The sequence below is a fragment of the Balaenoptera ricei genome, chromosome 2 (assembly GCF_028023285.1).
Source record: "Balaenoptera ricei isolate mBalRic1 chromosome 2, mBalRic1.hap2, whole genome shotgun sequence".
Taxonomy (NCBI): Eukaryota; Metazoa; Chordata; class Mammalia; order Artiodactyla; family Balaenopteridae; genus Balaenoptera; species Balaenoptera ricei.
Window position 1 is genome coordinate 143981312 of NC_082640.1, and position 27203 is coordinate 144008514.

The 27203-nt window shown below is 38.4% G+C and overlaps 1 protein-coding gene across 3 annotated transcripts in view; it reads left to right on the top strand.

Moving 5' to 3' along the window:
* Positions 1-3045: 3045 nt before the first annotated feature.
* Positions 3046-27203, top strand: part of TMEM260 (transmembrane protein 260) — a 59622-nt gene continuing 35464 nt past the window's right edge. For all 3 annotated transcript variants that reach the window (XM_059914295.1, XM_059914297.1, XM_059914296.1), the window contains exons 1-3: positions 3046-3336; positions 8724-8755; positions 9484-9635. In XM_059914295.1, coding sequence (XP_059770278.1) covers positions 3177-3336; positions 8724-8755; positions 9484-9635 — 344 coding nt within the window. In that variant the 5' untranslated portion in view covers positions 3046-3176. The remainder of the gene's footprint in view (positions 3337-8723; positions 8756-9483; positions 9636-27203) is intronic.

The following is a 27203-nucleotide window of genomic DNA, read 5'->3' on the forward strand; positions in this document are numbered from 1 at the left end:
GAAGATGTGGTCTAACATTTGACCTCAACCTTCTCCCTACATTATGCCTCTGTGAACTTATTAATTCACCTCATCCTTACATGACAACTCCCAAATTCTAACTTCCAGCACTGAGCTCTACCTCTCAAACATGGGCAAATAATTATGCGCTTTTTTTTTTAAGGGCTCACTTGGAGCCCTTCTTTTTTTAAAATTTTTTAAAATAAGTTTATTTATTTTATTTATTTATTTTTGGCTATGTTGGGTCTTTGTTGCTGCGCGCGGGCTTTCTCTAGTTGTGGCGAGCAGGGGCTGCTCTTTGTTGCGGTGCACGGGCTTCTCATTGTGGTGGCTCCTCTTGTTGCAGAGCACGGGCTCTAGGAGCACAGGCTTCAGTAGTTGCAGCACGCGAGCTCAGTAGTTGTGGTTCGAGGGCTCTAGAGCACAAGCTCAGTAGTTGTGACTCATGGGCTTAGTTGCTCCGCGGCATGTGGGATCTTCCCAGACCAGGGCTCGAACCCGTGTCCCCTGCATCGGCAGGCGGATTCTTAACCAATGCGCCACCGGGGAAGCCCCATAATTATGCTCTTTTGAAAGTAATTGCCATGATAGAAAGTTATCTTTTTATAAAGCTCATGAGCAAAAGATGAAATGGATAAAAAAGGAAAGAAGCATATGCTTGGCTCGGTCAGTATTAATCACTGGCATGCTCTTTCAGAAAAGAAATTGAAGGCAGGCTGTCTTAGTAATCTATTGCTGAGCAACAAATTACCCCAAATTTAGTGGACTAAAACAACAACATTTATTTTTATTTTATTTTATTTTTTTAAACAACTTTATTGAAGTATAATTGCCTTACAATGGTGTGTTAGCTTCTGCTTTATAACAAAGTGAATCAGTTATACATATACAATATGTCCCCATTTCTCTTCCCTCTTGCATCTCCCTCCCTCACACCCTCCCCATCCCACCCCTCTAGGTGGTCACAAAGCACCGAGCTGATCTCCCTGTGCTATGCGGCTGCTTCCCACTAGCTATCTATTTTACATTTGGTAGTGTATATATGTCCATGACACTCTCTTACCCTGTCACATCTCACCCCACCCCCTCCCCATATCCTCAAGTCCATTCTCTAGTAGGTCTGTGTCTTTATTCCCATCTCGCCACTAGGTTCTTCATGGCCTTTTTTTTTTTTTCTCCTTAGATTCCATATATATGTGTTAGCATACTGTATTTGTTTTTCTCTTTCTGACTTACTTCACTCTGTATGACAGACTCTAACTCCATCCACCTCATTACAAATACCTCCATTTCATTTCTTTTTATGGCTGAGTAATATTCCATTGTATATATGTGCCACATCTTCTTTATCCATTCATCTGTCGATGGACATTTAGGTTGCTTCCATGTCCTGGCTATTGTAAATAGAGCTGCAATGAACATTTTGGTACATGACTCTTTTTGACCTATGGTTTTCTCAGGGTATATGCCCAGTAGTGTGATTGCTGGGTCGTATGGCAGTTCTATTTGTAGTAAAACAACAACATTTATTATTTCAGTTTTTGAAGGACAGTAATGTGGGTGAGACTTAGCTGGTCCTCTGCATTAGGGTTTGTAGTCAAGGCTGCAGTCAAGGTCTTGGAGGGAGTTAGTCATTATCTCATGGCTCATGTGGGGAAGGCTCGGCTCCCTAGCTCCCTCGTGAGGTATTAGTGGGATTCAGTTCCTTGCAGGTTGTTGGACTGAGGGCCTCAGCGCCTCGCTGGCTGTTTGGCTGGAGGTGACGCTCAGTTCCTTGCCATGTGGACCTCTCCATAAAGCAGCTCACAACATGGTAGGTGGCTTCATCAGAGTGAACAAGTGGGAGGACAAGAGAGGTAGCGCCCACCAAGGGGAGGGCAAGCAAGATGAAAAGTCGGTCTTTTATAACCTAATCTCCAAAGTGACATCCATCACTTTTTCCTTATGCTATTATAGACGGAAGTGAGTCACTAGATCCTGCCCACACACAGGGGAGAGGATTACACAAGGGAGTGAATACCAGGAGTCAGGGATTACTGGGGGTCCATTTAGAAGCTGCCTACCTGCTCTCCAGGGCTCACAATATAGCAGAGAAAGCATTATGTAGTACCTGAGATGCTGACACAATGGCTGCCTATCTTTGCAAGTGTGTTAGTCACTCTACACTTGAGACTCTATGTTCCTGTCAGATTGCTTGTAACACGTATTAGATTGTCACTGATCTTCAGTGTATTTTGAGATGCATTCCAGGGAGGTTGCCCTCTTCTCCTCCCACTCCAGAATAATTGCTATAATAATGTAAAACGTAAGCTTAAAGATCTCACCAAGAGCCATGCTATGTGGTGATCCAAGAGTCCCCATTCTTTTTTGCATTGCAGCTAGTTGGAAAGTGCAGTGTCTTCAGTTCATTTTCCATTGTGTGGTCAAATCTTCATCTATATACTTCTCTTCATTAAAGTAGGAGACAACTTTATCACGTTGTAAATTATTTGTATTACTACAGAAACTCAAGTTTCTCAATTCATCTCCCAAGTTTTCCTCATAGTATAAGAAAAAAAAATAGACCAACTAGCTTATTTTAATCTCTCTGAAAATAACTCAGCGAGTTAACAATTAGCACACGGGCTCGTGTGCTAATTGTTACGCATGTTTACTATTACTCGTAGTCAACATGCGATTAATGTATGTATTGGCTTACTTGGCACATACTGTGAGCACACGTCCCCTCGGGCTGGCAGTCTGGGGCCCCTCGTGTAGTTCCACCCCACACCGCAGGGGGCAGTCGCGGCCCTTCCTCACGCCCGCTTAGCAACCCGCCTCCTGTCTCTGTCAGACCCGACCAAGTCGCTAGGAAGTTGGGGGAGGCCATAGAGACGGAGGCCCTGGGCCCAGGCTTCCTTTCTTAAAAGAAGGCTGTCGCTTGTGATGCGCTAGTGGAAAGCACATTATAATTCTGTAAACCTTGGCGCGCGGTACGGCGCCAGAAGGCTGCCTGGGCCTGGCTCCAGCGAGACCCTGCATTTTCTCCCCCCGCGCCGGCGCAGAAGGTGCGGTCCCGTCCGCCCGGCCCGACCCGGAAGCCGCCGCGCGCCGCGCTCGCCTGTCGCCCTGGGGACTCCCGGCTGCCCCGAGTCCCGGGGCCTGCCGTGTCCTCCTTCCTCGGTCCCCTCTGGCCCATGGGTCTCCATGGCGACGGCGGGGGCCCGGCCGGGGGGCGGGCAGCCCGAGCGGGGCCGCGGCGCTCTGGGGGCCTCCGCGGTGGCGTCGCCGTGTTCGCCGCTGTGGCCGCCGTGTTCACCCTCACGCTGCCCCCCTCGGTGCCGGGGGGCGACTCGGGTAACGTACTCTCAGGGTCGTGCCTCCTGCCCCCCTCTCTGGTCCGCACTCTCCCCACGAGGTCTGGTCAGCTCGACCCCTCCATCCACCCGCCGGGGCCCCCGCAGGGTTTTGCGTTCCAGAACCAACCTGTGTTTCCATTCGTGTAATTTTTCTGTAATTCTGGTCTCTTTAGTTCTCAGGCTTTCGAGACGGGGCTGGTTGGTTTCGCCTGATGGGACTTACCGACCTCTCTCTCCACTTCTCCAGATCATTTTCCTGGACCTGAGTTTTTGCTTTCCATTCGTTTTTAGTCCACAAACATTACTTCCTGAGTCCTTATCGCGTTCCAGACAAAAGGACTAACAGGAGTGGTGGACAAGTATCTTGGAGAGTGTTGTAATGCGGGCAGAGACAGTACACAAACTACTGAATAGCCAACAACGTATTAGGTGGGGAGAATTTAATGGAGACAGTAAGAGGGAAATGTGATTGACAGTGGGGTAGGCAGTGGCTCCATCAGAATGGCTAGTTGGGAAAGGCCTCTGAGGAGGTGATACTTTAGTTGAAACCTGAATGTTGAAAAGGAGCCAGCCTTGCAGACTATTTGCGGGAGAACGCCTGAAAGGGTGGAAGCCAGTTGCGGCTTAAAGCTGCTTCTATTGAAAAGCGGGACCCGTGGGCCATTTAAATCACATGAATAATCGTTATGTATTTAGGATGAGAGACAAGATGCAGGTTTTGTTTTGCTGCCAAATTGACCATCTAATAACGCCTAATAATCCGTAATTTTGTTAGAATGGTGCTGTAAATTTGGGTCGTGAATCTATATAGGCTGAAAAAAAACTGAGTGCCCTAGTTCCTGCATAACAAAATACCCCCAAATTGAGTGGCTTAAAACAAGAAACGTGTATTATTTCACATTTTCTGTTGATCAGGAATCTGGGTGCAGTTTAAGTGGGTGCTCTTAGGACACGGTTGCCATCGTGGTATGGGGTAGAGCTGCAGTCCTCTCAGGGTTCAGCTTAGCGAGGATTAACTTCTAAACCCCATCCAGCTCTTTGCCAAACGGGTTTCTCTGTAAGCTGACTTTTGTCAAGAGAAAGAGATGGCACCTCTGCCTGACAACGCTGTCATTTCGTAACCTAATCTTGGAAGCGACAGACCACTGCCCTGTTTTATTCTTGGAAGTGAGTCAATATGTCAGCCCACACTCAAGGGCGAGAGGATTACACAGTGAGAATACTGGAGTTGGGAAGCTTTGGAGGCCATCTTCAAGGCTGCCTACCACATTGATGATCCTTGATGTTCCTTTTACACGTCATTACCTTTACCCTTTCTTTCAGGTCCTATTGAACAAATAGGAGCAATGTTTCATTAGTATAGTGGGGAATGGAGTTACCATTTTTAACCGTACTGAAATAACCGTATTTCTACAGTTTATACTAAATAATAGAAATAGCTTTATAGTTGTGAGAGTTTTGACATTGGAGAGCATTACTCAGGGGTTGAGTAGTTCTGTAACTTTCAAAAAAACATTGACAGTTCTTTACCATAGTTGTTTGAGCCTGAAGGACGGGATTAGGATGAATAATAATAACACTTATTGAGTACTTACTATGTGCCAGCACTGTTCCAAGTGCTTTACGTGAATTATTTTAATCCTCCCAGCTACTACCCTGTGAGGTAGGTACTATCAATTTCTTTATTTTATAGATGACAAAGCGGTTAAGCTGTGTCCAGAGTCACACAGCTACAAAGTAGAGGCAGTCGAGGAAAGAAACCAAGTAGACTGACTTTAGAACATGCTCTCTTAACCAACCCGTGCTCTAAATTCTTTGTTAAATCTATCATCACGTATTTAGTGATAAAGTCTATTTAAAATTTACAGTTGTGTTACGGAGCCCAAGCTTGGTCTGCTCACCACATGACAGGCCAACAAATCGGGAGATGTGTTGTTAGAGCAAGGAATAACCACTTGAATCGGAAAGCTAGCAGACCGAGATGGCTGACTAGTGTCTCAAAAAACATCTTTCCTCAATCCAATTTGAGCTCCTTTTATACAGATGGGGAGGAGGAGGGGCCCACTGCAGTGCCAACCAGTGGCTGAGCGGGGCTGCTATAGCTCGCACCTGTCCCGCCCCTATTACTACTGTTGCCTTGTTTTTATTAATACTGTCTCTTTTCCCCAAAGAATAAAGTTATCTATTCACTTTGAGTTATCAAACTTTTTAGGCATTCTGACTTGTTTAGTTTGACGCTGAGTAGTGGTTGCTTCTAATATTTCTATGTTCATTTTTGGGAGTGATAAATAAACTGTTTTCCAAGGGTTGCCAGTAAAATTTGTATAATCACATCTTTGATGATTTTGTTTATATGTTGAATGTACTGTTCTCTTTGAATTTTGTGTTTATGAAATTTTTTTTTACCAATAAACAGAACACATCTCAAAACCAACATAAAGCATGTATTCTTCTTCCTGATAAGTCTTAAATTATACTCCATGAATCCATCACATTGTGTGGCCTTGCCAAAATTTATTTTTTGCACTGCTTGATACACATAGTTGATTTATGGGCAGGAGCACTCCTGGTCCTTTAGAGGAAAGGGTAGGAATCTAGCCTTCACTTCTTTTTGTTATCCTTGGGAAAAATAAACTAGCTTATATATGTGTTTATATATTTTTAAGATACTGTTTTTAACATACTTGATATATGACAATATAATTTTATAATTAATATAAAAAGTATAATATGGAGGGAGCTGGGTTTTGTAAAGGTGAAGCTTCTGCTAACAACTCTGAGCTTGCCACCCATTTGTGTCCCAGGTGAAAAAGCTGTGGTTCTCAAACTTGAATGTACTGGAGAATTGCCTGGGAAACTTGGGCCCCAATGCCAGAGGGTTTAGTGTAGGTAGATTTGGGTTATGGTCAAGAAATCTTCATTTTTTAAAAGGCATCTGGGTAATTCTGATGCAGGTTGTAGTAGGACTTACATTTGAGGCAACCCTAGTGTAAAGGGTTGAGGGAAAGCAAGGACCCTTTCTCTTATATCATATTTACTTTCTCTTTTTATCATATTCAATTTTAAGAGTCGTGTTTAGCTTTTTATCAAGGGTGCATTCATAGACTTTGAATAGTAGCATCTTTTCTATTTAGATTTTAGTTTCACACTTGATAAGAGTTGGTGATGGAGGTTAGTCACATTCCAGATTCATCTTTCTACCAACAGAACTCCAGCAAAGAATAACAGCATATTGACTTTTCAATGGTAAAAAGAAATTAGAGAAAATGGGCTATTTTTCTTAATGTTAAATGTAATTCTAAGTACATTTTAAATGGAGGAGAATGAATAGCGACCTTGGAAATCTGAACTGAACTGTGCTTCATAGCACCTACAGAGATACAAGAACCAAAAATTGATTAAAACCATTTGGGACTGAAGACATAAAGAGCAAACCCATTCTAGAATAAAACTATGACATACTATAAAATCCTGGTAACAGCTACAAAGGGAGGAGTTATTTTAAACATATTAAAACCATAAACAATTTCTTTATATAAGGTACAAGAAGGGCCTTTGGCTTGTAAGGTGCTCTTGAATATCTCCAGCAAACGTCAAAGATGTCCTTAAGTAAATGACTTAAGTGAGCAGTATCTGTCTTTGGTGCCCTTATGGGATTTCTGTGAAGTGAGCAGTCTTTCAACCTGAGATGGGGGTGTCTGAGTAGCAAGGATGACAACGTGATAGGTCTTTTTGTCAGTCTCTATGTGCGGGGCTTTTCTGTGTGGCACGAGGAGGGAGAGGTGCTGATGTCTTCTTGACAGAACCCTGAAATGGATAGGATATTTTCAACGTAGTGGAAAAGACAAATGAGAACAACTAACCAGAATAAAAGGCAATCTAAGTAAGTGCTAAATAGAGAGGTTCCAGCAGGTTCTATGGAGGAGGAGGAAGTGATTCATTCTGATGGGTGAAGCTGGGGAAGGGTATGTGTAAGGAAAGGTGTCACCGAGAAGGTAGCAACTGAACTAGGTCTTGATGGATTTAGGAGAGAATGCTGGCTGAGAAAATGAGTGATAAGAGGTGCAAAAGAGGACCATTCAGAGGAACAGTGGGTAGTCAGATCTGACAAAGGTGAGCGTAGGTTTCATGGACATAAGCCTTGGAAAGGGACCTGGAAGCCATAGAGGGCTTGCATGTCACGCTGAGGAATCAACTTCATTCAGTACACAGAGAGCAGCCATTGAGCAGTTTTAGTCTAAGGAAACAATCTGACCTCTGGGGAGTGGGGATGGCAGTAATCAGTGATTTCAGTAGGAAGATGAATTGGAATAGAACGTTGGTCAACGCTATTGCTGTAGCCCAGGCCAGAGAGAGGAAAGGTCTAAAATACAGTCAGGGCAGTAGAAATGAAGAGTACTGATATCCACTGAAGGATAGGAAATGGACATTAATACATTTCCCAATAGATAATAGTACTTTCATAAATCATCAATATTGATTGATTTCGTACACTGTACTGTATTAAGTGTATAGGGATAATCAGAAATAGTCCCTGTGCTCTGGATACTTAAAGTATTAACAAATAAGCATTGAATTACTACATCATAATTTTAGAAGTAATTACTAATGGTGAGGAATTACAAAGAACTATGTAAATAATATGATTTAATGGTTTGAAAAAAATGTACTTCGGTAGTCAAAGCTTACCAAAATAACCTGGAGTTAATAAGCATTTGGCAATTGTTTAAAGATATCCAAAATAATTAATGTAGAGAATGTATCCAAATGTCAGTTTAGGGCAGAATGGCACATTTTATAGACTGTTCAAATCTCCAGTGTCTGCACATTTTACATATCATAAGGTTGCATCTTTACCGACAGTTTTGTACTAAATTCTTGAGGGATAATACAGCATTTTACACTAATGCTCTGTAAGAGTTTTTATATATTTGCAAGGGTAGACAACTTTCAGGAGGGAAAGTAGGCATATTTAAAAAATTGAAGTATAGTTGATTTACAATGTTGTGTTAGTTTCTGGTGTACAGCAAAGTGATTCAGTTATACATATTACATATTCTTCATTATAGGTTATTACAAGATATTGAATATGGTTCCCTATGCTATACAGTAGGACCTTGTTGTTTAAAATAAGCATTTTTAGAAACTAGAATTTACGTGTATTTACACTGACCAGTTATTAAAAACTATCAAAGATAGTTTGTTCAGTAATACCTAAGGGAGAACATATTCTGAGACTATTTCATGCTGTTAAATCTCTACAGATTTACAGTTTTATCCAGTCAAATTAATGCAAAACCCCAATGCAAGCATTTGGATTTTGAAAACTTCGGAGGAGTGTCATTTTCTAATAGTAATTATTGGTTTTCCATTATTTTTTCACAGGGGAACTGATCACAGCCGCACATGAGCTTGGAGTAAGTATTAGTTTTATTGTTTAATCAATGCTCTCATTAACAGTTTTAGGAATTAAGAAAGTTTAATTAAGCATGGAGTAAAGTAGATTAATTTATTTTCAGACCCCAGTTTTTAGTAACTTATAAGTACAGTACATGACAATTTACTTTAAGTTTTAAATCCAATTAAACTGAATTATAAAGCAAAGCCTTTACTATATATAGAGTAGCTGGCTTATTATCACCCCAAATTTTGTATAAGCTATGGAGAATAAAATAAATCGGGTTAACAGTTTTAATAAGTTTATTATTTAATAAACTTTATTGTGGTGCATGATCCCTTTAGGCAAGACCTTAGGACTGTCAGCATGGTAGTAATCCGATAGCAGTGTGGTCTTTCAACTTACTAACCAATACGATATTTCAGAACCCGCTCTTTTTCAATAGCCTTTTAAATGACCCTAACGTACTGTGAACCCAGAGAACAAACTGCTTAAGAACTGACAATGAAATATGTCACCCTTTCTCTAGGTGACACACCATGTGATAGACCCTGCCAAATCCACTAAAGAAAATATTTATTTGTATTGGCACAAGAGGATTACAATAGAAAACCACTATTCAAACATTTAGTCATTGTCTCTTAATCTTTATACTTGCCTGAGAAAAGCGCTACTTTTCAATTAAAGCCAGTGTGACTCTTCCTTTACTAGATGAAAACCTTCTGACTGTTGCTGATTTTCCCTTAGGTTGCCCATCCTCCTGGCTATCCTTTGTTCACTCTGGTGGCTAAACTGGCAATTATACTATTTCCTTTTGGTTCAGTTGCCTACCGAGTCAATCTTCTGTGTGGCTTCTTTGGAGCAGTAGCTGCAGCATTACTTTTTTTCACCGTTTTCAGGTAAAGTAGTTGATTAGTTAATTTTGACTAATTGGAGATGGCCCATGTACATACATTACAAAAAAAAAATCTTTTGTTGTTTGAATGGTTTTTCCTAATCACTCATGTGATTTCACTTTCTCAATTTACAGTAATTTCATATACGTTTGACTGCTTAAATGATTACACAGTTGGTTCTGCTTCATACAACGGAGAGAAGGTGTCACCAGTTCATTATCACAGTTCTCTGGTTAGGCAGAACTAATAAGGTTTGTCATTTCAGGAAGATGCAGATGGGCCAGTTTAATTCAACAATATAAAGTTCCTCTTTTGGTAAATGGTAAATATCACTTAATTACTCACAGTATTGCTGATGGGCAGCTGCCTGTCAGGTCCAGAGCTAATACCTAATTATACTGTATTTTAAATATGCACATGTATACTTTTTGAAATGAAGCTGTTAACTAAGGAAATCAATTTGGGTTGTGGTTTTAGTAAGGTTTCACTTTGTTCCATTACTGCTGTAGGGAAGATAGGCGAATTAGACACCACTTACTTCATGATGGAAGGCTTTCTTAGTTTGGAAGGCTATGCTGCTTTTAAAAAAACAGGTCATTAGTTTAGGATATCGGTAAACACATTTGTCTTTGCTGTTTCTCTCTCCTTCGGTATTAACTCAGTCTAACCTATGCCTAAAAGGATTGTAGTCAAAAATACAAATTATTCTTCCTGCAAAGGGGAAACCAAGTTAAAACATTTCTTTCAAAAAGTATTGCAGATTTTATTATAAAAACAAATAATTTTTGTATGTAAATAGAGTATAATTTGAATAGACAATTTCAAATGTCATTTTTGGAGACTAATATTTTTATTTACATATGTCATATCACTGCCCTTTGACTACATTCTTTGTAAATTCCCTTTTGATTATTTGTAGAAAGGTAAAAGTTACAATAATTATGGCTAAAGCTTACTATTAAATCTATTTGTGGAAATCTTTCAGATTCAAAGTTGTAATTGTTGATCATTTACTAAACTTTAATCTGTATTATTTAATTTGTTTCTATTTCAGTCTTACAGGTTTTCAGTGATAGCCATATCTTTAAGTATGAAATGTTTAAAATAACATTTCTGCTTGGATTAATTAATGTTATGAATACTTTCTTTTTCTAAATGATTAGAATAATCATTATTAGAATTGTTCCTACTGATCTTTTATAATTAAGGCTCTGTCATTTTTGTTGAGAGAAAAACTCTTTTTTTATTTTTAAATATCTAGGTTGAAATTTAGAACTTACCTGTCCTGTGTTAAATGTATGAGTTTTCGCAAGACATTTAAGACAAAGACATTTTAAAGAAAACTAATACTTGTATTTGTTTTGTTAGTTCATCTGTACTTTAGATTATTTCTACAACATATACATATATTTAAAGGCTGTAGCTAGCTCTTAAGCAGGTAAACTGATTCGTTTTCTATAACTTTTCCATGTTTTCCACTACATTAATTGTCGATGCCCTTCCTCATAAAAACCACTGTAAAAATCATATATAAAAATCTTTATCTTTCCAGAATCCGAATAGTTTGGGACAATAATTTTCCTTTGAGTTGTCCACATTTTAAAATAGCTTTGATTAATTATTATGCTTGATATAATGGGTTTTAGATTAGCACACAAGCCTGTGACCCTTTTCTTTTAATATACAGTCTTAATGATAAATTCGTATACTTGCTGACATATGTTTTAAATCAAAAACTCTTCATAGACTAAATTGGATATTTGCATGCTTTTAGTAATCCAGTACTTTGGAAAAGTTGCTTTCTTTCTGAAAAGGGACCTGACAACATTATCTCTTACGTACTTTTAATGTGAAAATACTTCATTATTTTGAATACAAATAATTGACAAGGTACACGTCCTTTGGGAACAACCTAGTTCAAGTGGCAAATCTGTTTTGTCAAACAATAGCCACCCTTCGGGAAAGAGCAAGCCATCTCTATGGTAATAGGACTAACAGTAGCCTATTGATCGAGTGGAAGAAGACATTATACAATGTCAGCTGGCTTGTTACAATTTCATTTGTCGTATGACCTGAACCTAGCCTCTAAAACCTTCCTTCTGTGAATATAAGCCCAAGAGCAGGACGCGCGCGGTTTTTGTGCAGCCATTACGGTGACGGCTTTTTTCCTGTCCCAGCGTACAGTAAATGTGTTCCTTCACAGGTTGACTCCTTCACCAGAACTCATTCAGGAGACATTTCACTACTTTATTCATTTGCCGACCAAGTCATCATTCCATTTTGTTGTTGAATATTGAAGGGGTTTGATCCAGGAGACAGCTGTATTCTTTCTTTCCCCCATCACTTAAGAGAACATTACTGTACATGTAGGATTAGTGCTGACTGGTGTGCAGGAAATTAATTCTTTTAACAGTTTTAGGTTTTTTTCAGGTAATTGTTCACATAGCATTCACTATATTTAGCTCTTGGGGTGGGTATAAAGACCTTCTGTACCTTTTAAACAAAGATTGTATTTCAAAAGCAAATTTCTGTTTAAATATGTTGATGTAAAAAGCTCCATTTTTTCAGTAAACATGACTTAGATTGAAAGAACAATTTATTTGTTGTTTCCAATTACTTTGTAATTTTTGCTTTTCTTACATCTTTCTCTTGCTTTTAAAAGCCTTTAAGATGTCATTAACACTGCATTTTTTGTCAGTCTTTCCTAATGGTTGGCAAGGACTCTTTTATGTTTGCTTTGCCCTGATGTAGAAAGCATATGAGTAAAACAGCACATTGAAAGCTGTGTCACTGTAGTTTATTGAATTAAAAATAGTAAGATTGTGGCAGTTGTTTCTGCATGTATTTATTTATGTATTGTCCCCTTCAGGGGTATTTTAAAGCATGCACTATGTTAAGAGAGTTTAATCTAATATATTTCATTTCTAGGAACTAGTATTCATTTTATTAATACGTACATCTGTGCATTTGACTGTACTACAGTTAGTGATTTAGAGAAACTGGAATTTTCTCTTTTAAGGCCAATGAAGTAAATGATTTTTTAGTTTGATAGTATGATATTTAAAATGTCATATTTGAAATTCACAAATCCTATTAATATAAAATTTTAAAAGTTATAGGTATGTAAATCACTAATAGGAACATCATTTAGCTTTCCTTAGTACTTGAATTTCAAAATTGTTTTCTAAGAAACCTCAAACTAGATCCTCTATACTTAGTAAGGAAGGAGTACTGAAATCACTGTACTTAATATCAACATGCTTATATTTCATATGTTCTGGTAACACTGAAATAGAATGGAGTCTGTTGATAGTATCATATAAAAATTCTTTACTTGAGGGAAGATTTAAATTGCTTATGATCTCAGGTGAGGGCATGTCTTGTATCATGTATTTTGATAGTTACAAGGCAGGGAATATATTCTCAACAGGCTTGAGAGTCAGCATATCCTTTTCAAGCTAGTATGGGCCAAATGGAACTATAGAAGAATTCATTGAACAATATTTGCTACACACTCATATGAATCGAAAGTAAAATTCTTTTAGTTTTTATAATCAAGATTCAGTGCTTATTTTAAAGAAAGTAAGACAAAGTTACTATTAAATAAACAGTTTTTCTAAAAGGCACTGTTTCAGGAAACTTGCATAAAAAAACTTTCTAACACCATTAACATTGTACAGTAAGAAATCAGATCTCTTAATGTCAAGCAGGTTCCCTAGAATATATGAATATTAATTGTAATTAAAGGTATCTTGAAACTATGCCTGCTTACTACAAAGAACTTACAACCAATTTCAGTAATATTTAAATATCTCCTGGAAGGTTGTTTTATGCCAGTATTTTATTTATGCATATTTTATTTTTTATAAGTTATATATTCCTAAACATTCTGCCGCTGCTAAAAATTAATTTTATTAAACTTTTGGAACAGGAACACTTGATTCTGAGCACTGTGTCTGCTATTCTTATAGCTTCAGCTAAGATTCCATTCAATAAAAATCGAAAATTAAAATGCCATACCTTAGAGAACGTAGAATCTCCTGCTTAAGAGACATTTGGATTTTCCAGCTCAAAGAGTATTTTAGATTATTGCCATAGAGAATAATGTGAAGCTCTTCCTAATTTCAGAGGTAACTATGCATAAGTAACAAATAGTCACCAAGTTTTTGTAGTTGAAGAAGAATGGAAAGTACTGGAGCATTAATTTCTATTCAGGAGAATATCTGTCTTGATCCCTGGTTAATTGATCATATATTTCTCTCATACTTGTATTAAAATTGCATTGACTCAGACTGGCTAAGCATATTAAGAGCTTGGTTCATTTGCATTTTCTTATAAGTAGAGGGACATATTAGGCTCAAATAGCAGCATTTCGTTTTGAAGGGAAAAAAGCAGGGCAAAAACTCTTTTTTAAGACTGTAGAGGCTCTTCTGACAGCTAGTCAGAGTTAGAATTAGTTCAAGGAAATGTTAATAATGCATTGCCTGGCCTAATCCCCTTGATATCACCAGGTATCCTCCTGTTCATGGGTTAATTGCTTTAAAAGCGAAGGCAATATTCTGAGCGGTGGGCCGCTTCACCTTTTCATAGCTGTTACCATTGAGTGACAACTAAATCCCATGTGTAAGATGAGGAAGAGCTCAATCTCCAATTGGGAGAAAATTTATGTAAACCACAATCCCTTCAGAATGTGCGGAAGTCATAGACTTTCTTGATTTACTCTGCTTTTCCCAGAAAGCTCTATTGTTCACTTTCCTAAGTCCCATCAACCCTTTGTAGCAGAATATCACAGCGGCAGCAGATAGCTTGAAATATATAAATGCTATCATAGCTCTGATTAATAGCAGTGCTTATGAGTCAAGTCTGATAACAGTGCAGCTCTCCACTCAATTTCAGATACTGCTAATGGAATCTGTCTTCTCCAATTGTAATATGAGAAGGCCTAATTTGCCATGGAGCTTGGAGCTGTCACCAGTAGGGGATTGTGGGGTCAGATGGGAGCTGCCAGGTTTTTGCCCTGCAGCTTGTATCTCTCACTTTGAATAGAGCAGCCCCCTGCCTGCCAGTTAGCTGATAGGCCGCCGTGGGGTTTATGCCACTATATACAATAGGAAAGGGCTACATAGGCTGACTTTATAATTGTGAAGCTAGCTCATATTTCCACAGCTACTGTGCTGCATAATTTCTAATAAGTGGTTTTAACAAACGTCAGATTATGAAAAGTTTCCTCAATTACAGAAACTTAAAAAACATTTAAATTGCTAAATCTGTTTCCTGCCGAGATTTTGCCACTGGAACTAGTCATCAGTCATTATGGCTATAATAATAAATGCATATATTTCTTAAAGTTACAAATAAAATTATAAACCATAACTCATATAGATTTGCTGCTTTTCAAAGCCATAAAAAGTAGAAAACAGTCTTAATGAATTGAAATATTACGATATACTTCATAACTTTGCATAATAAGACTACTTTATATTAAATCTCTATTGTTTAGTAAGTTAGTGTTGCTGATGAAAGTAGTTTAATACCCTCATTCTGTTGATCTTAGTTATTTGGATCTTTTAAGTTTACTTCATATACCTTTAGTATATAACATTTTAAAAATTATGCAGCGTTTTCTAAGTTTTCAATTAAAAAGGACTTTGAGAATAATATGCTGCACTATACTTTTAACCAATTTCAGTTTTGCTACCGAATACAAAATACACTGTCAAGATTGAGTAATAAGCTAATCTTGAGGCTTTGTGTGTGTGCTTTTTTCTTTTCTTTTTTAAATTTATTTATTTATTTATTTTTGGCTGTGTTGGGTCTTTGTTGCTGCGCGCGGGCTTTCTCTAGTTGCGGCGAGCGGGGGCTACTCTTCGTTGCGGTGCGCGGGCTTCTCACTGCGGTGGCTTCTCTTGTTGCAGAGCACGGGCTCTAGGCGCACAGGCTTCAGTAGTTGTGGCTTGAGGGCTCTAGAGCGCAGGCTCAGTAGTTGTGGTGCACGGGCTTAGTTGCTCCAGGGCATGTGGGATCTTCCTGGACCAGGGCTCGAACCCGTGTCCCCTGCATTGCCAGGAGGATTCTTAACCACTGTACCACCAGGGAAGACTAAGGCCTTGTGTGTTTTTAAACATTTTAAACAAAATTGATGAATATCTGTAATTTGGGAGTTATTTTAAGCTAGGCTGTACCTTAAGATATTGCCTCCCATAGTGCAAGTCATTTGGCATACTATGGAAACTTGGTAAAATGTAAAGTAAATGATGGTGATTCCTATAAAGCTCAGTTCAGTGTTTTCCTTTTAGATATTTGGGTATAAGGTTGATGAGCTGTAATAAAGTGAATTGTTCTAAGCCTTGAATAGTTTCATCATTTATTGGTTAGTGAACAAATTTTAATTCTAATGGAAATTGTGTAATTACATTTTATTTATGGAAGCTATTCATAATCTTGTTCCTTCCATTTCACTTGTGCCTTTTTCCTTTTTGAAGCCTTTTCCATTTTTTTCCCAAGTTTATTTAGTGGTTTTAAATCAGGAATAATACTTTGTATTTTTCCTTTCAGTGTACTGGTAGTTGATATTTACGTAGCTGAAAATTCAGGGTAGAACACTTTTCTTCCTTTTGATAGAATCGCATGGAACAGAATAAACCTTGGTAGGATTTTACCTGGAGTGAAAGTAAATTTTTTTAAAATATAGGAAAATGGGGTTACTTGCAAATTTATTAAAGATGGAAATGTTTTACATTATTTTTTAGGTGCAGTGAAGGTGGCTTCAGAGATAGAACTTTAATATACCATGTCCTCAATTATTGATTTATGTTTATTAGGTCTAAACTTGAAAATGACAAGAAAAAATTTAGATTCTACTGCTCTCCAAATGCCCACTGACTATAATTTGCCCACCTGGAACATGTTACATACTCAATACGTATTTGTTGAAAGGGTCTTGAGTGAACTGCCACTCAATGAGAAAGTTTCAGCTGAAACTGAAAACCTTTCTTGTCAGTAGCTTAGCTTCCTAGTTTGACCATCTCCAGGTACATTGAAGAGAGAAATATATGGGTGTTGATTTTGTGAATGGGAGCCAGAGATAACATTTGTATAATCTTCATGAACAAGACCCAGAAAGATAAGAACTTGGGAGGGCAGGGGCAGTAGATTTGCCACTAATTGTACCCTGCTTTACCATATCTCTTCCCTGTAATCCACTGCATTTTTTTAAAGTCGTGAATATGAGTTGACACTAATAATAATTTATTTAACAGTAATGCTCAGATGCTGCATTGTGGCCTTCCTACTCGATTCTACTTACTTCAAGTAGGAGTTTTCAGTGTTGAAGGAAAGTAGTGTACCCTCCATGTTGGGTTCTTTGCACACAAGTAACACTGAAGACAAATACATTCATGAATTTTATGAGGCACATCAAATGTGTGTTCTGAAAGAATTTCAGGTTTCTGTTATTTGCCTTTTGATTGAGGGTTAGACAAACATGTGACTACACATGAAAATCAAATACTGTGTAGCGGAAAGAAAAATATACCTTATCATCAATAGCAAACCTGTGTCAATGGTGTAACTTGTAACCTCCTGATTTATCCATTGTGTCAACAGATGAATAGTATTCCATAAGTGAGAAAACTGCTGCACAATCAGTACCTTTCTTAGGAATCTCACGTAGGCCTCGTAGAATTCTGAGCCTCACGTTCGTTAGGATGCTCTTAAAAGCATCACATATTCCTTACCCTAGTGGAGAATTTCTGTCATTTGCATTTTCTGGGTGAAAGTTTAAATACTTAACCACCTTTCCCATACTATCTGTCATGCTCTTGGTATATCTTTTCTCAGTGACTGACCACTGTGATCTCCTGGAATGTGAACGACATGGTTTTAGTGTTAGCCCAAGTTAAAAACAATTAGGAAAATTTATTTACTGCCAATATACTGCAAAATATATTTTATATATAACATATTTGTAAGATATATTTATTTATATAAAACATACTTCAGTGACTTTTAGATTATTTGTTATTTTGAATCATCCATATCATTACCTTACTCTGTTAGTGTGAGACCTTGAAAATTAAGCATGCCTCTCTAATAGTGTAAAAACTTGATTTTCACTGTTGACATGTGACTATCTTTTAAAATACAATGGTTGTTTTATTAAAATTTCACTGTAATATTTGAAGTGTGTGTTCTTCATATAGCCTTGTAAGATGTTATCTTTCTGTAAGTCAGGTTAGATTCTAAGAATATGTGTTTCACTTGAAGAAGTGTCTCCCTTGATATCCTTCTATGAGGCTTTATGAGCCTCTAGATTGGGAATAGAAAACAGTTTTTTCTCATATTATATATAATTTATCATGAGGTGTTGTTTAGTTCAAGTGGAAAACAGTTTAGATTATTTTGCAATTTATTAGTGAGTTCTGCTGAAAACAGTTCTCATTTTATTCACAACCTCACTTGAATTTCCCTTTTTTTTTCCCTCCAGCTTCCTATTAGTGTGGTTGAAGTAGGTTCATCAATTTCAGTAGAAAAATGTACGTCTTTTAATTTTAGTGAGCTAATTTTAAGATGTCACTTTAGCATATTAAGGGTAAATAAATTCATTAATTCCTTAGTTGCTTTTTAAAAAAATAATAATTACTTAAGCATATTTATTTAAAAGAATGAAATGAAAATTGAAAGTAGGCCTCCTTGACTGCTAAGTGAAAACATAATGGTGTTTTTGATTATGCCATTTTTCTTTGGGAAAAAAACCCTTCATACCTAGTCTACAGATAGATGACAATTGTTTTGTCTTATTTGGGAGGTACTTATATTTATACTCCATCTGTACCTTTGACTTTATGGATGATACCAAACAGCTCGTTTTGTGGGCTCAGAACAACAATTTCATTTAAAACTCATGTTTAAATAACAATATCAGATTAGATATTCCTTCCATATATTTTTGAAAGAAATATTGCTTAGCCAGAAATTTGGACTACCAATTCATGTACCAGTATTTATGCATAGTGTTTCACTCTACTTATATAATCTAACTCTGCCAAAAAATTACAAATATATGTTGTAGCCTTTTCAGGGGAAAAAAAATGTAGAGTGTGTGTTCTGGTTAGAATTATTGCCCAAAAGAGTTAGATTACAACTAACTTGTTTGATCACCCATTTTGGGGAACCCTTCATCGAGAAGGCTCATAATTGGTCCAACTCATAACAAAGGCCCCAGCAATCAAAACAGATGGTGGATTAATTAGAGGCTTTAAGAATTCAGTAGCCAACAAACACATGAAAGAATGCTCAATATCATTAACCATTAGAGAAATGCAAATCAAAACTACAATGAGATATCATCTCACACCGGTCAGAATGGCCATCATCAAAAAATCTACAAACAATAAATGCTGGAGAGGGTGTGGAGAAAAGGGAACCCTCTTGCACTGTTGGTGGGAATGTAAATTGATACAGCCACTATGGAGAACACTATGGAGGTGCCTTAAAAAACTAAAAATAGAACTACCATATGACCCAGCAATCCCATAACTGGGCATATACCCTGAGAAAACCATAACTCAAAAAGAGTCATGTACCAAAATGTTCATTGCAGCTCTATTTACAATAGCCAGGACATGGAAGCAACCTAAGTGTCCATCAACAGATGAATGGATAAAGAAGATGTGGCATATATATACAATAGAATATTACTCAGCCATAAAAAGAAATGAAATGGAGTTGTTTGTAGTGAGGTGGATGGACCTAGAGTCTGTCATACAAAGTGAAGTAAGTCAGAAAGAGAAAAACAAATACTGTATGCTAACACATATATATGGAATCTAAACAAAAAAACAAAAAAATGGTCATGAAGAACCTAGGGGCAAGATGGGAATAAATACACAGACCTACTAGAGAATGGACTTGAGGATACGGGGAGGGGGAAGGGTAAGCTGGGACAAAGTGAGAGAATGGCATGGACGTATATACACTACCAAATGTAAAATAGATAGCTAGTGGGAAGCAGCTGCATAGCACAGGGAGATCAGCTCGGTGCTTTGTGACCACCTAGAGGGGTGGGATAGGGAGAGTGGGAGGGAGACGCAAGAGGGAGGAGATATGGGGATATATGTATATGTATAGCTGATTCACTTTGTTATAAAGCAGAAATTAACACACCATCGTAAAGCAATTATACTCCAATAAAGATGTTTAAAAAAAAAAAAGGATTCAGTAGATTCATAGTATTCATAGAATTCATGCCTTTTTAAAAAAAACTGATAGATTTAAAACAGTGCTTGCTAAGTCATCTTTTCTTTTTAGTTTATTTATTTATTACTTATTTGGCTGCATCGGGTCTTAGTTGCGGTATGCGGGATCTTTTCGTTGCGGCGCGCAGGCTCTTTGTTGTGGTGCGCAGGCTTCAGAGCGCGCAGCCTCAGTAGTTGTGGCACATGGGCTCCAGAGCGCATGGGCTCAGTAGTTGCGGCGCACGGGCTTAGTTGCCCTGCGGCACGTGGGATCTTAGTTCCCTGACCAGGGATCGAACCCGTGTCCCCTGCATTGGAAGGTGGATTCTTAACCACTGGACCACCAGGGAAGTCCCGCTAAGTCATCTTATTTGCTTAACAAGTTTAAGACCAGATTCACCTACAGACATATTTGTCAATGTGATTTTTGCAGCATCCCTTAGATAAGTCTTGTGCACATTTAATGTCTTTTTCTATCTCAAATTCGCAGTGGCTTATTGATATGAAAGATTCATTGATATTTGGCTCAAAAAGACAAAAAATGGAAACTTTGAGGTATTTCGTTTGAAATTTCACAAAAGTTTGAGAAACCGTAAGGGATCTTCTTTACACATCAGTGTGAAAGGCAATATGAGTAACTGTGAACCTTCCGTATTTTATTTTTCCCTTTGAAATATTTATGTTATAGACAAGGGATAAATCAAGTAATATGAAAAAAACTTTTAAAGTAAATTATTATTTCTATACTGTTGCCAAAAGAATATTTAAACACTTGAATTAAAGTACAGAATGATGAAATGATTATTCCCTAGTTTCTGAAAGATATATCCATATGGACCTCACTTTATTTAAAAAAATCAATGTAACAAAATCAAAATGAATCTTTTAGTTTTTTTCCCTTAATCTCATTTGTTACTAAAACATCACTTTTATAACAGTAAAGGACAGCAGTGATAAAGGACATGGTTCTTAAAAGAAACAAAATTCACTCCAGTACCAAAACATCTTTTCTTTCAATTTTTTTACAATTAAAAAAGAATAATTTCTAAGTAATGGCATAAGTTATTTTATAAAGCATTACTGGAGATGGTTGGACTTAGGTTGAGGTAATCAGAAACCATTGCTATTTGGATATTTGAAGAGCATTAAAAACTGAAGATAAAGTATATCTGAAATTAAATACATATATATAAACATTTAGTTTTCAAAAAATCATATAGCTTTTCTAGGGATACACAAATACACATATATGTAAAGTGCAATATACTTTTACCTTTTAAAAAGTGCTGATATGCTGACATGGCTATCTAGTGGTATCAGTAGTCCAAAAATAATTCTCTTGGCTTTGTAATACTTTAGAGAGTTTTAAGCTCCTCACATCTGGTTTCCTTACTATGTTTTGATTAGGTTACAGTTAAAATATTCTATTCCTCAGAAATACAGAAAAATCTACCTATTCAGTACCCATTTAATATGTTTAATGAGAATCTAGAGATGGAGCAACTACCCTAGTCTCGGTGAAAGTACTTTTGGGAAAACTTCTTGGAAAGGTGACGCCCGTATTGAGTTGTAAACAATGAGTGGCAGTGGCCAAGTGAAGGCAGAACCGTGTTCCAGATACAGAGAACCTCCTGTGCAGAGAAACCTGGAGGTGGGGGAGAAAGAGCCTGTAAGCACAGGGACTTACGAGTCATTCAGTGTTGCTGGAGCGCAGCTCGAAATGGGTTATGTCAGAAATGAAGCTACAGGTGGACGGAGACCAGATCACGCAAATCCTTGTCTGTTGTCATGGGGAGCTTGGAATATGCTCGATGGTCAAAGAGGAATCCTTAAAGGGTTGGAGGCAGAGAAGTTCAAGATCAGATATGCTTGAGGTCCCTCACTCTGGTGGCAGCGGTGGGCCTAGCCCTGGAAGCAGGCAGCACGCAAAGCTGCAGTATTGGTGTGAACCTGAGGTGAGGATTCAGATGAGCTGAACCAGGGCAGTGGCGATGTGGGTGGAGAGAAGAGCGTGAGTGTTTAAAATGCTGATGAAGTACAGTTGGCAGGATGTGATACATTTGGCAGGGAGAAAGGGAGAGGGGCTCTGATGGTGACTCCTAGGTCTCTTCACTTAGATAACTAAACGAGGGAGATAATGAAATTTACTAAGAGAGAGGACACGGGAGCAGGAATTATCTCAGGGAGGAGGATGAGAAATCAATTTTGCATGTACGGACACTGAGCTTCTATGGCACATCCAGAGTTGGGGTGGCTTTGTGGTGAGGGTACAACAGTAAGTTGGGGATAAGGTAAGTTCAAAACTAAGGGAGAGGCATTGCTGGAGACATTTGGTTTCTTTAGTTTGTAGCTGGTAGGTGAAATCAAGATGGTGAATGAAGTCACCCAGGCAAAGCAGAACGAGAACAATGTCCTGAGAAAGAAATCTTGGGAAACACTGGCTTTAAAGGAGTGAAATGCAAGAAGAGGAGCCATTTGGAGAAAACACATAAGGAAGATCCAGAGCCATAGAAGGAAAACCAGAGGATGTGAGGTCCAGATGTCAACTCAGTGGGTGTGGCTGGGGGAGTGACCCAGTGCAGCAGAGGGGTCCCCAGAGCCTATCGTATTTGGCAGTTAGATGGTCACTGGGGACCCCAGTGAGAACAATTTCAGTAGAGAACTAGGGTGAGAACAGAGGGTGGAGGCTGCAGATGTGGACGGTGTGAAGCCAGTGCTGAGCCTCGCCGTGACCCTGAAACTTGCCTTCAGGAAAGCGTCCTCGACATCAGCTTGCTCTTTAGTCATTTATCTCCATCTCAATGAGGTGAAACGAAGCATGCGCAGATAATGTGTATACCGTGAACAATACAATGAGACTGCCTACCTACAGAGTCAGTGAATGAACTGGAGACCTCCGAAGTCTTCAGAAGCTCCTCATTCTCAACCATTGCTGACATTATCCTTTGACTGGTTAGCCAGTCACAGACTCAGCTTGCTGTGTACTGACGTGGGGTGTCACATCTCCTCGTTAGCCTGCGTGTGATGTGGCACTGGGCCACACACCTGTCTTCCTAGATTGGGCTCACCCTGCAGACTAATTAATGTATGATGTACTGCTTGTCTTTGGAGACAAATGCTTAATTTTAATGAATATCATATGATTTTGAGAACAGCTTTATTAAACTCTTCCATCACAGGCTCCTTTCAACAGTAGAGTCCAGTCTTGGTTTACAGGCCTGTTCCATCCTTCAACAATTTGCCGTCCCCTTTCCCAACCCACTTCCCGCTCCCTGCCTGACTTGAGGGACTTTCAGCTCCCTCATTTCCTCGATGCCCCTACACTTGCCTTCCATTTAACTGAGACCTAGATCCCTTTGCTCATCTTTTTGATCCCTCCATCAGCCCCCTGCTGGCTCTGCTTCCGTCCCCATCCAATGCAGACCCTGTGGTTCATACTTTAGCATCTTTCCCTCTTGTCCTTCTGTCCTGCTTACCTAGTAAAGCCCCTAACCCCAGCTCCGTCCAGCCTGCCCAGGCCCAGCTCAGGCTGCTGCACACCTTTCCACAGCCATGCGGACTGAGGCTACTGCCCCATCTCCACAGCCCCTGCGGTCTCCAGCCTCAGCTGAGCGTTTATTATTACATGTTATTTGCTACCTACAAGTCCTTGTTATGTAGCCCTCCTCAGCTTGTGGAGTTTTCTCACAACAGACGTTTCAAATTATCTCGACTTTTCTTAATCCATTAATTTGTACATGTTACATGGTCAGTAAATGTTGGTTGATTCTGAATCTTAGTATGAAGCAAACTTTTAAAGGCAGTGTGTTCAAACGTGTGTGTTTGAAGGGACATTCACAGTTTGATTTATAAAAGGCTGTCGGAATCGAAATTCTCACAGGCTTCGCCTATACATTATTTTATGGAAAACATAAATAGTAAACTGACAAGGCCTCCAAAATGTTTTAGTATATTCTCTGTATGGATGGACACGTAACTTTCTGCTCTGAAGCATACTGCCGTCTCTTCTGTGTTCCACAAAGCTCTGACAACTTCAGCATTTATTTTCAGAATTTCCTCACAGTTTTTCTTGAAGACTTAATAGAAATAATAAACAGGGAAGGCAGGTTGTTTTAGTCAGGATTCTTGGTTGCAAGCAGTTGACTCTGGCCGTGTTTAGCAGAAAAGAAACATTGAAAGGAAGTTGGGAAGAATGCTGCAACTCAATAATAAAAAGACAACATAATTTTAAAAATGGGCAAAAGATCTGAATAGACATTTCTCCAGGGAAGATGTACAAATGGCCAATAAGCGCTTGAAAAGTTGCACAATATCATTAGCCATTAGAGAAATGCAAATCAAAATCTCAATGAGAAAAAAAAAAAAAAATCTCAATGAGAGGGACTGCCCTGGTGGTGCAGTGGTTAAGACTCTGCGCTCCCAATGCAGGGGGCCCGGGTTCGATCCCTAGTCAAGGAACTAGATCCCACATGCATGCTGCAACTAAGAGGTCGCATGCCGCAACTAAGGAGCTGGAGAGCTGCAACTAAGGAGCCCACCTGCTGTGACTAAGGAGCCTGCCTGCCGCAACTAAGACCCAGCGCAACCAAATAAATAAATGTTTTTTTTTTAAATGCTTTTAAAAAAAAATCTCAGTGAGATACCACTTCACACCCACTAGGATGGCTAGATCAAAAAATCAGATAACAAGTGTTCACTAGGTTGTGGAAAAATCAGAACCCTCATCCATTGCTAGTGGGAATGTAAAATTATGTATTGGCTTTGGAAAACAGTCTAGCAGTTTCTCAAATGATTAAGTGGGTTGCCATAGGCTCCAGCAATTCCACTCCTAGTTACATACCCTAGAGAAATGAAAGCATATGTCCACACAAAAACTTGTACAGAAATGTTTATAGGCACACTATTCATAGTAGGCAAAAGGTGGAAACAATCCAAATGTCCATCAACGGAAGAATGAATAAGCAAAACGTGGTATATCTATACAGTGGAATATTAATTCAGCCATAAAAAGAAGTGAGATACTGATACTACAACTTGGATGAACCTCGAACACATTGTGCTAAGTGAAAGAAGCCGGTCACAAAAGTCCACATATTCTATGATTCCATTTATAAGAAAGCCCAGAAGAGGGAAATTCACAGACAGAAAGTAGATTAGTGGTTGCTTAAGGCTGGCAGTGAGATTGGGGGTGGGGATAGGGGGGAGATAGTTAAAGGAGATAGAGTTTCTTTCTGAGGTGATGAAAATGTTATAAAGTTGACTGTAGTGATGGTTGCATATATCTGTAAATATACTAAAAATCTTTAATTGTACACTTTAAATGGGTGAATGTACAGTATATGAATTATGTCTCAATAAAGCTTTTTACAAAAGGAAGCATTCAAATCTAGCATTGGAAAAAAGAAAAAGAGAGAGAAGGAAGTTGCAGAGCTTGCAGAATTTCTAGGAGGGCTGGATTACCAGGCTCTGAGCCCAAAATATTCAGAGTCCTAGGCAGGTATACGCTAGTGAAACCACCACTGCTGCCACCTCTGGGCCCCAGACACCCCAGCTTACACCACCAACACTGTCCTGGATTCTGAGCACTGCCCTTCAAAGTGCTGCCATCATTGTCTGTGAAAATGATGCACAAATCCCACCAGCCATGTCTGATTCTGTCTCCATCCCTGCTTCTAGGCCTCACGATTTTCCAATTCAAAGAATGGAGCAGGTGATTCTGACAGGCAGAGCCCAGGTCATACACCCAATGCTCTAGCTGCAAGGGAGATTGGAAAAGTATCTCGTATTTTCAGTGTGTATAATAGGAGGGGCCGTGCCTCATAAACTCGTATCCTTCAAGCATAGGAGAGGATTTTAGATGTTAAGCAGCAAAACCAGAAGAAAAGAAAAGGTCCACTACCCTTTTGTCTTCAATTTATATTAGGACTACAACCCAAATTCCTATAGACTGAGTTGATTTCTAAGCAAGCTCATTTGAGATGCTAAAAAGATCAAGATTATAGATTTGATTTCCATTACTGGTTTTATAATCAGTTACCTTCTCTCCTATAACCTTACTCAGCAGTCTCACAAATTATTTCTCTGATACCAAGAAAAATCTAGTGAAAGAGTATATGGATTATTTGTTGTAAAACCATCCTGACCTTGGCAGGGGGGTGGTGTGGGACAGAAATCAGGTGGGGAAAATTCAGATTATAAAGACCTTGCTGTTGTAGGATAAGTCTTCAATAAAATGCTAATGTACATAACTATCTGTAATAGTCTAAGGTGACTAGATAAATTTTATCACTGAAGTTGATAATTTTACCTTTACTCTTCAATTTCTAAAACCTTATGAAATATTTGAAAAGGCAGTTAACATAGTTCATAATTCCAATAATTAATGTCAACAATTCAAACACTAGGATGTCTTCTGAGCATAATAATGTGTTAAAAATCATTGTAGATTAGTGAATCATGAGTTTTCTTCCTGAGGATTTGTACATATCCGTTCTCTTTAATTAACTGTTTGGTGGTTTTAAACTTTAACTAATTGCCCTTTCAAAAAACAAAAAAAAAGGTTAACATCAATCTTGACAGGTGTTGTGTACAATTCAAGTTGGTAGTATGTTGTGTTGATAAAACATAGACATAAACACGATTCTAATAATGGACAAAACTTTTGTTCTGTTCTATTCTTCACTCAAGGAGGTGCATAGTTAACCAAGTAAAAGTACAATGTATCATTAGTCTGGAATAAATTATTTGACATTAAAATTAAAATAACCATCTTTTACCCCATAATGTCATGGTCCTAAATAGCTAGACTAACAATTTCAATCCTGGTTCTGCCACTTAATAACCTACCATAGGACTTGGAAAAATTACTTGGCCTCCCTGAGCCTCAGTTTCTTCATTTGAAAAAAGGAGACAAATCACATCTACTCATAGGGTTATTGTGCAAATTAAATGAATTAATATAAAGAAGGCACTTAGAGCAATACCTGAAACAGCTAGCAAGAAACTCAATAAATGTTAGCAAATTATCTTGGAAATTTGCTGATTTGTTTTTTTAACTTCTTATTTTGACGTAATTTCAGATTTATAGAAAAGTGACAAGAAGAGCCCAATTCTTTGTCTACCCTTTACCCAGGTTCCCCAGATGTTAGTATTTTACCACATTTGCTTTATCTTTGACTCAGTGGGTATGTATGTATTGTTTTGTTTTGTTTTTTAACCATTTAAGAATAAGCTGCAGTCATAGTATCCTTCTACCCTTAAATGCTTCAAGATATGTTCCTTAAAAACATTTTCTTGTATATCCACAGTGGAGGTCTCAAAATAAAGAAATTATCAG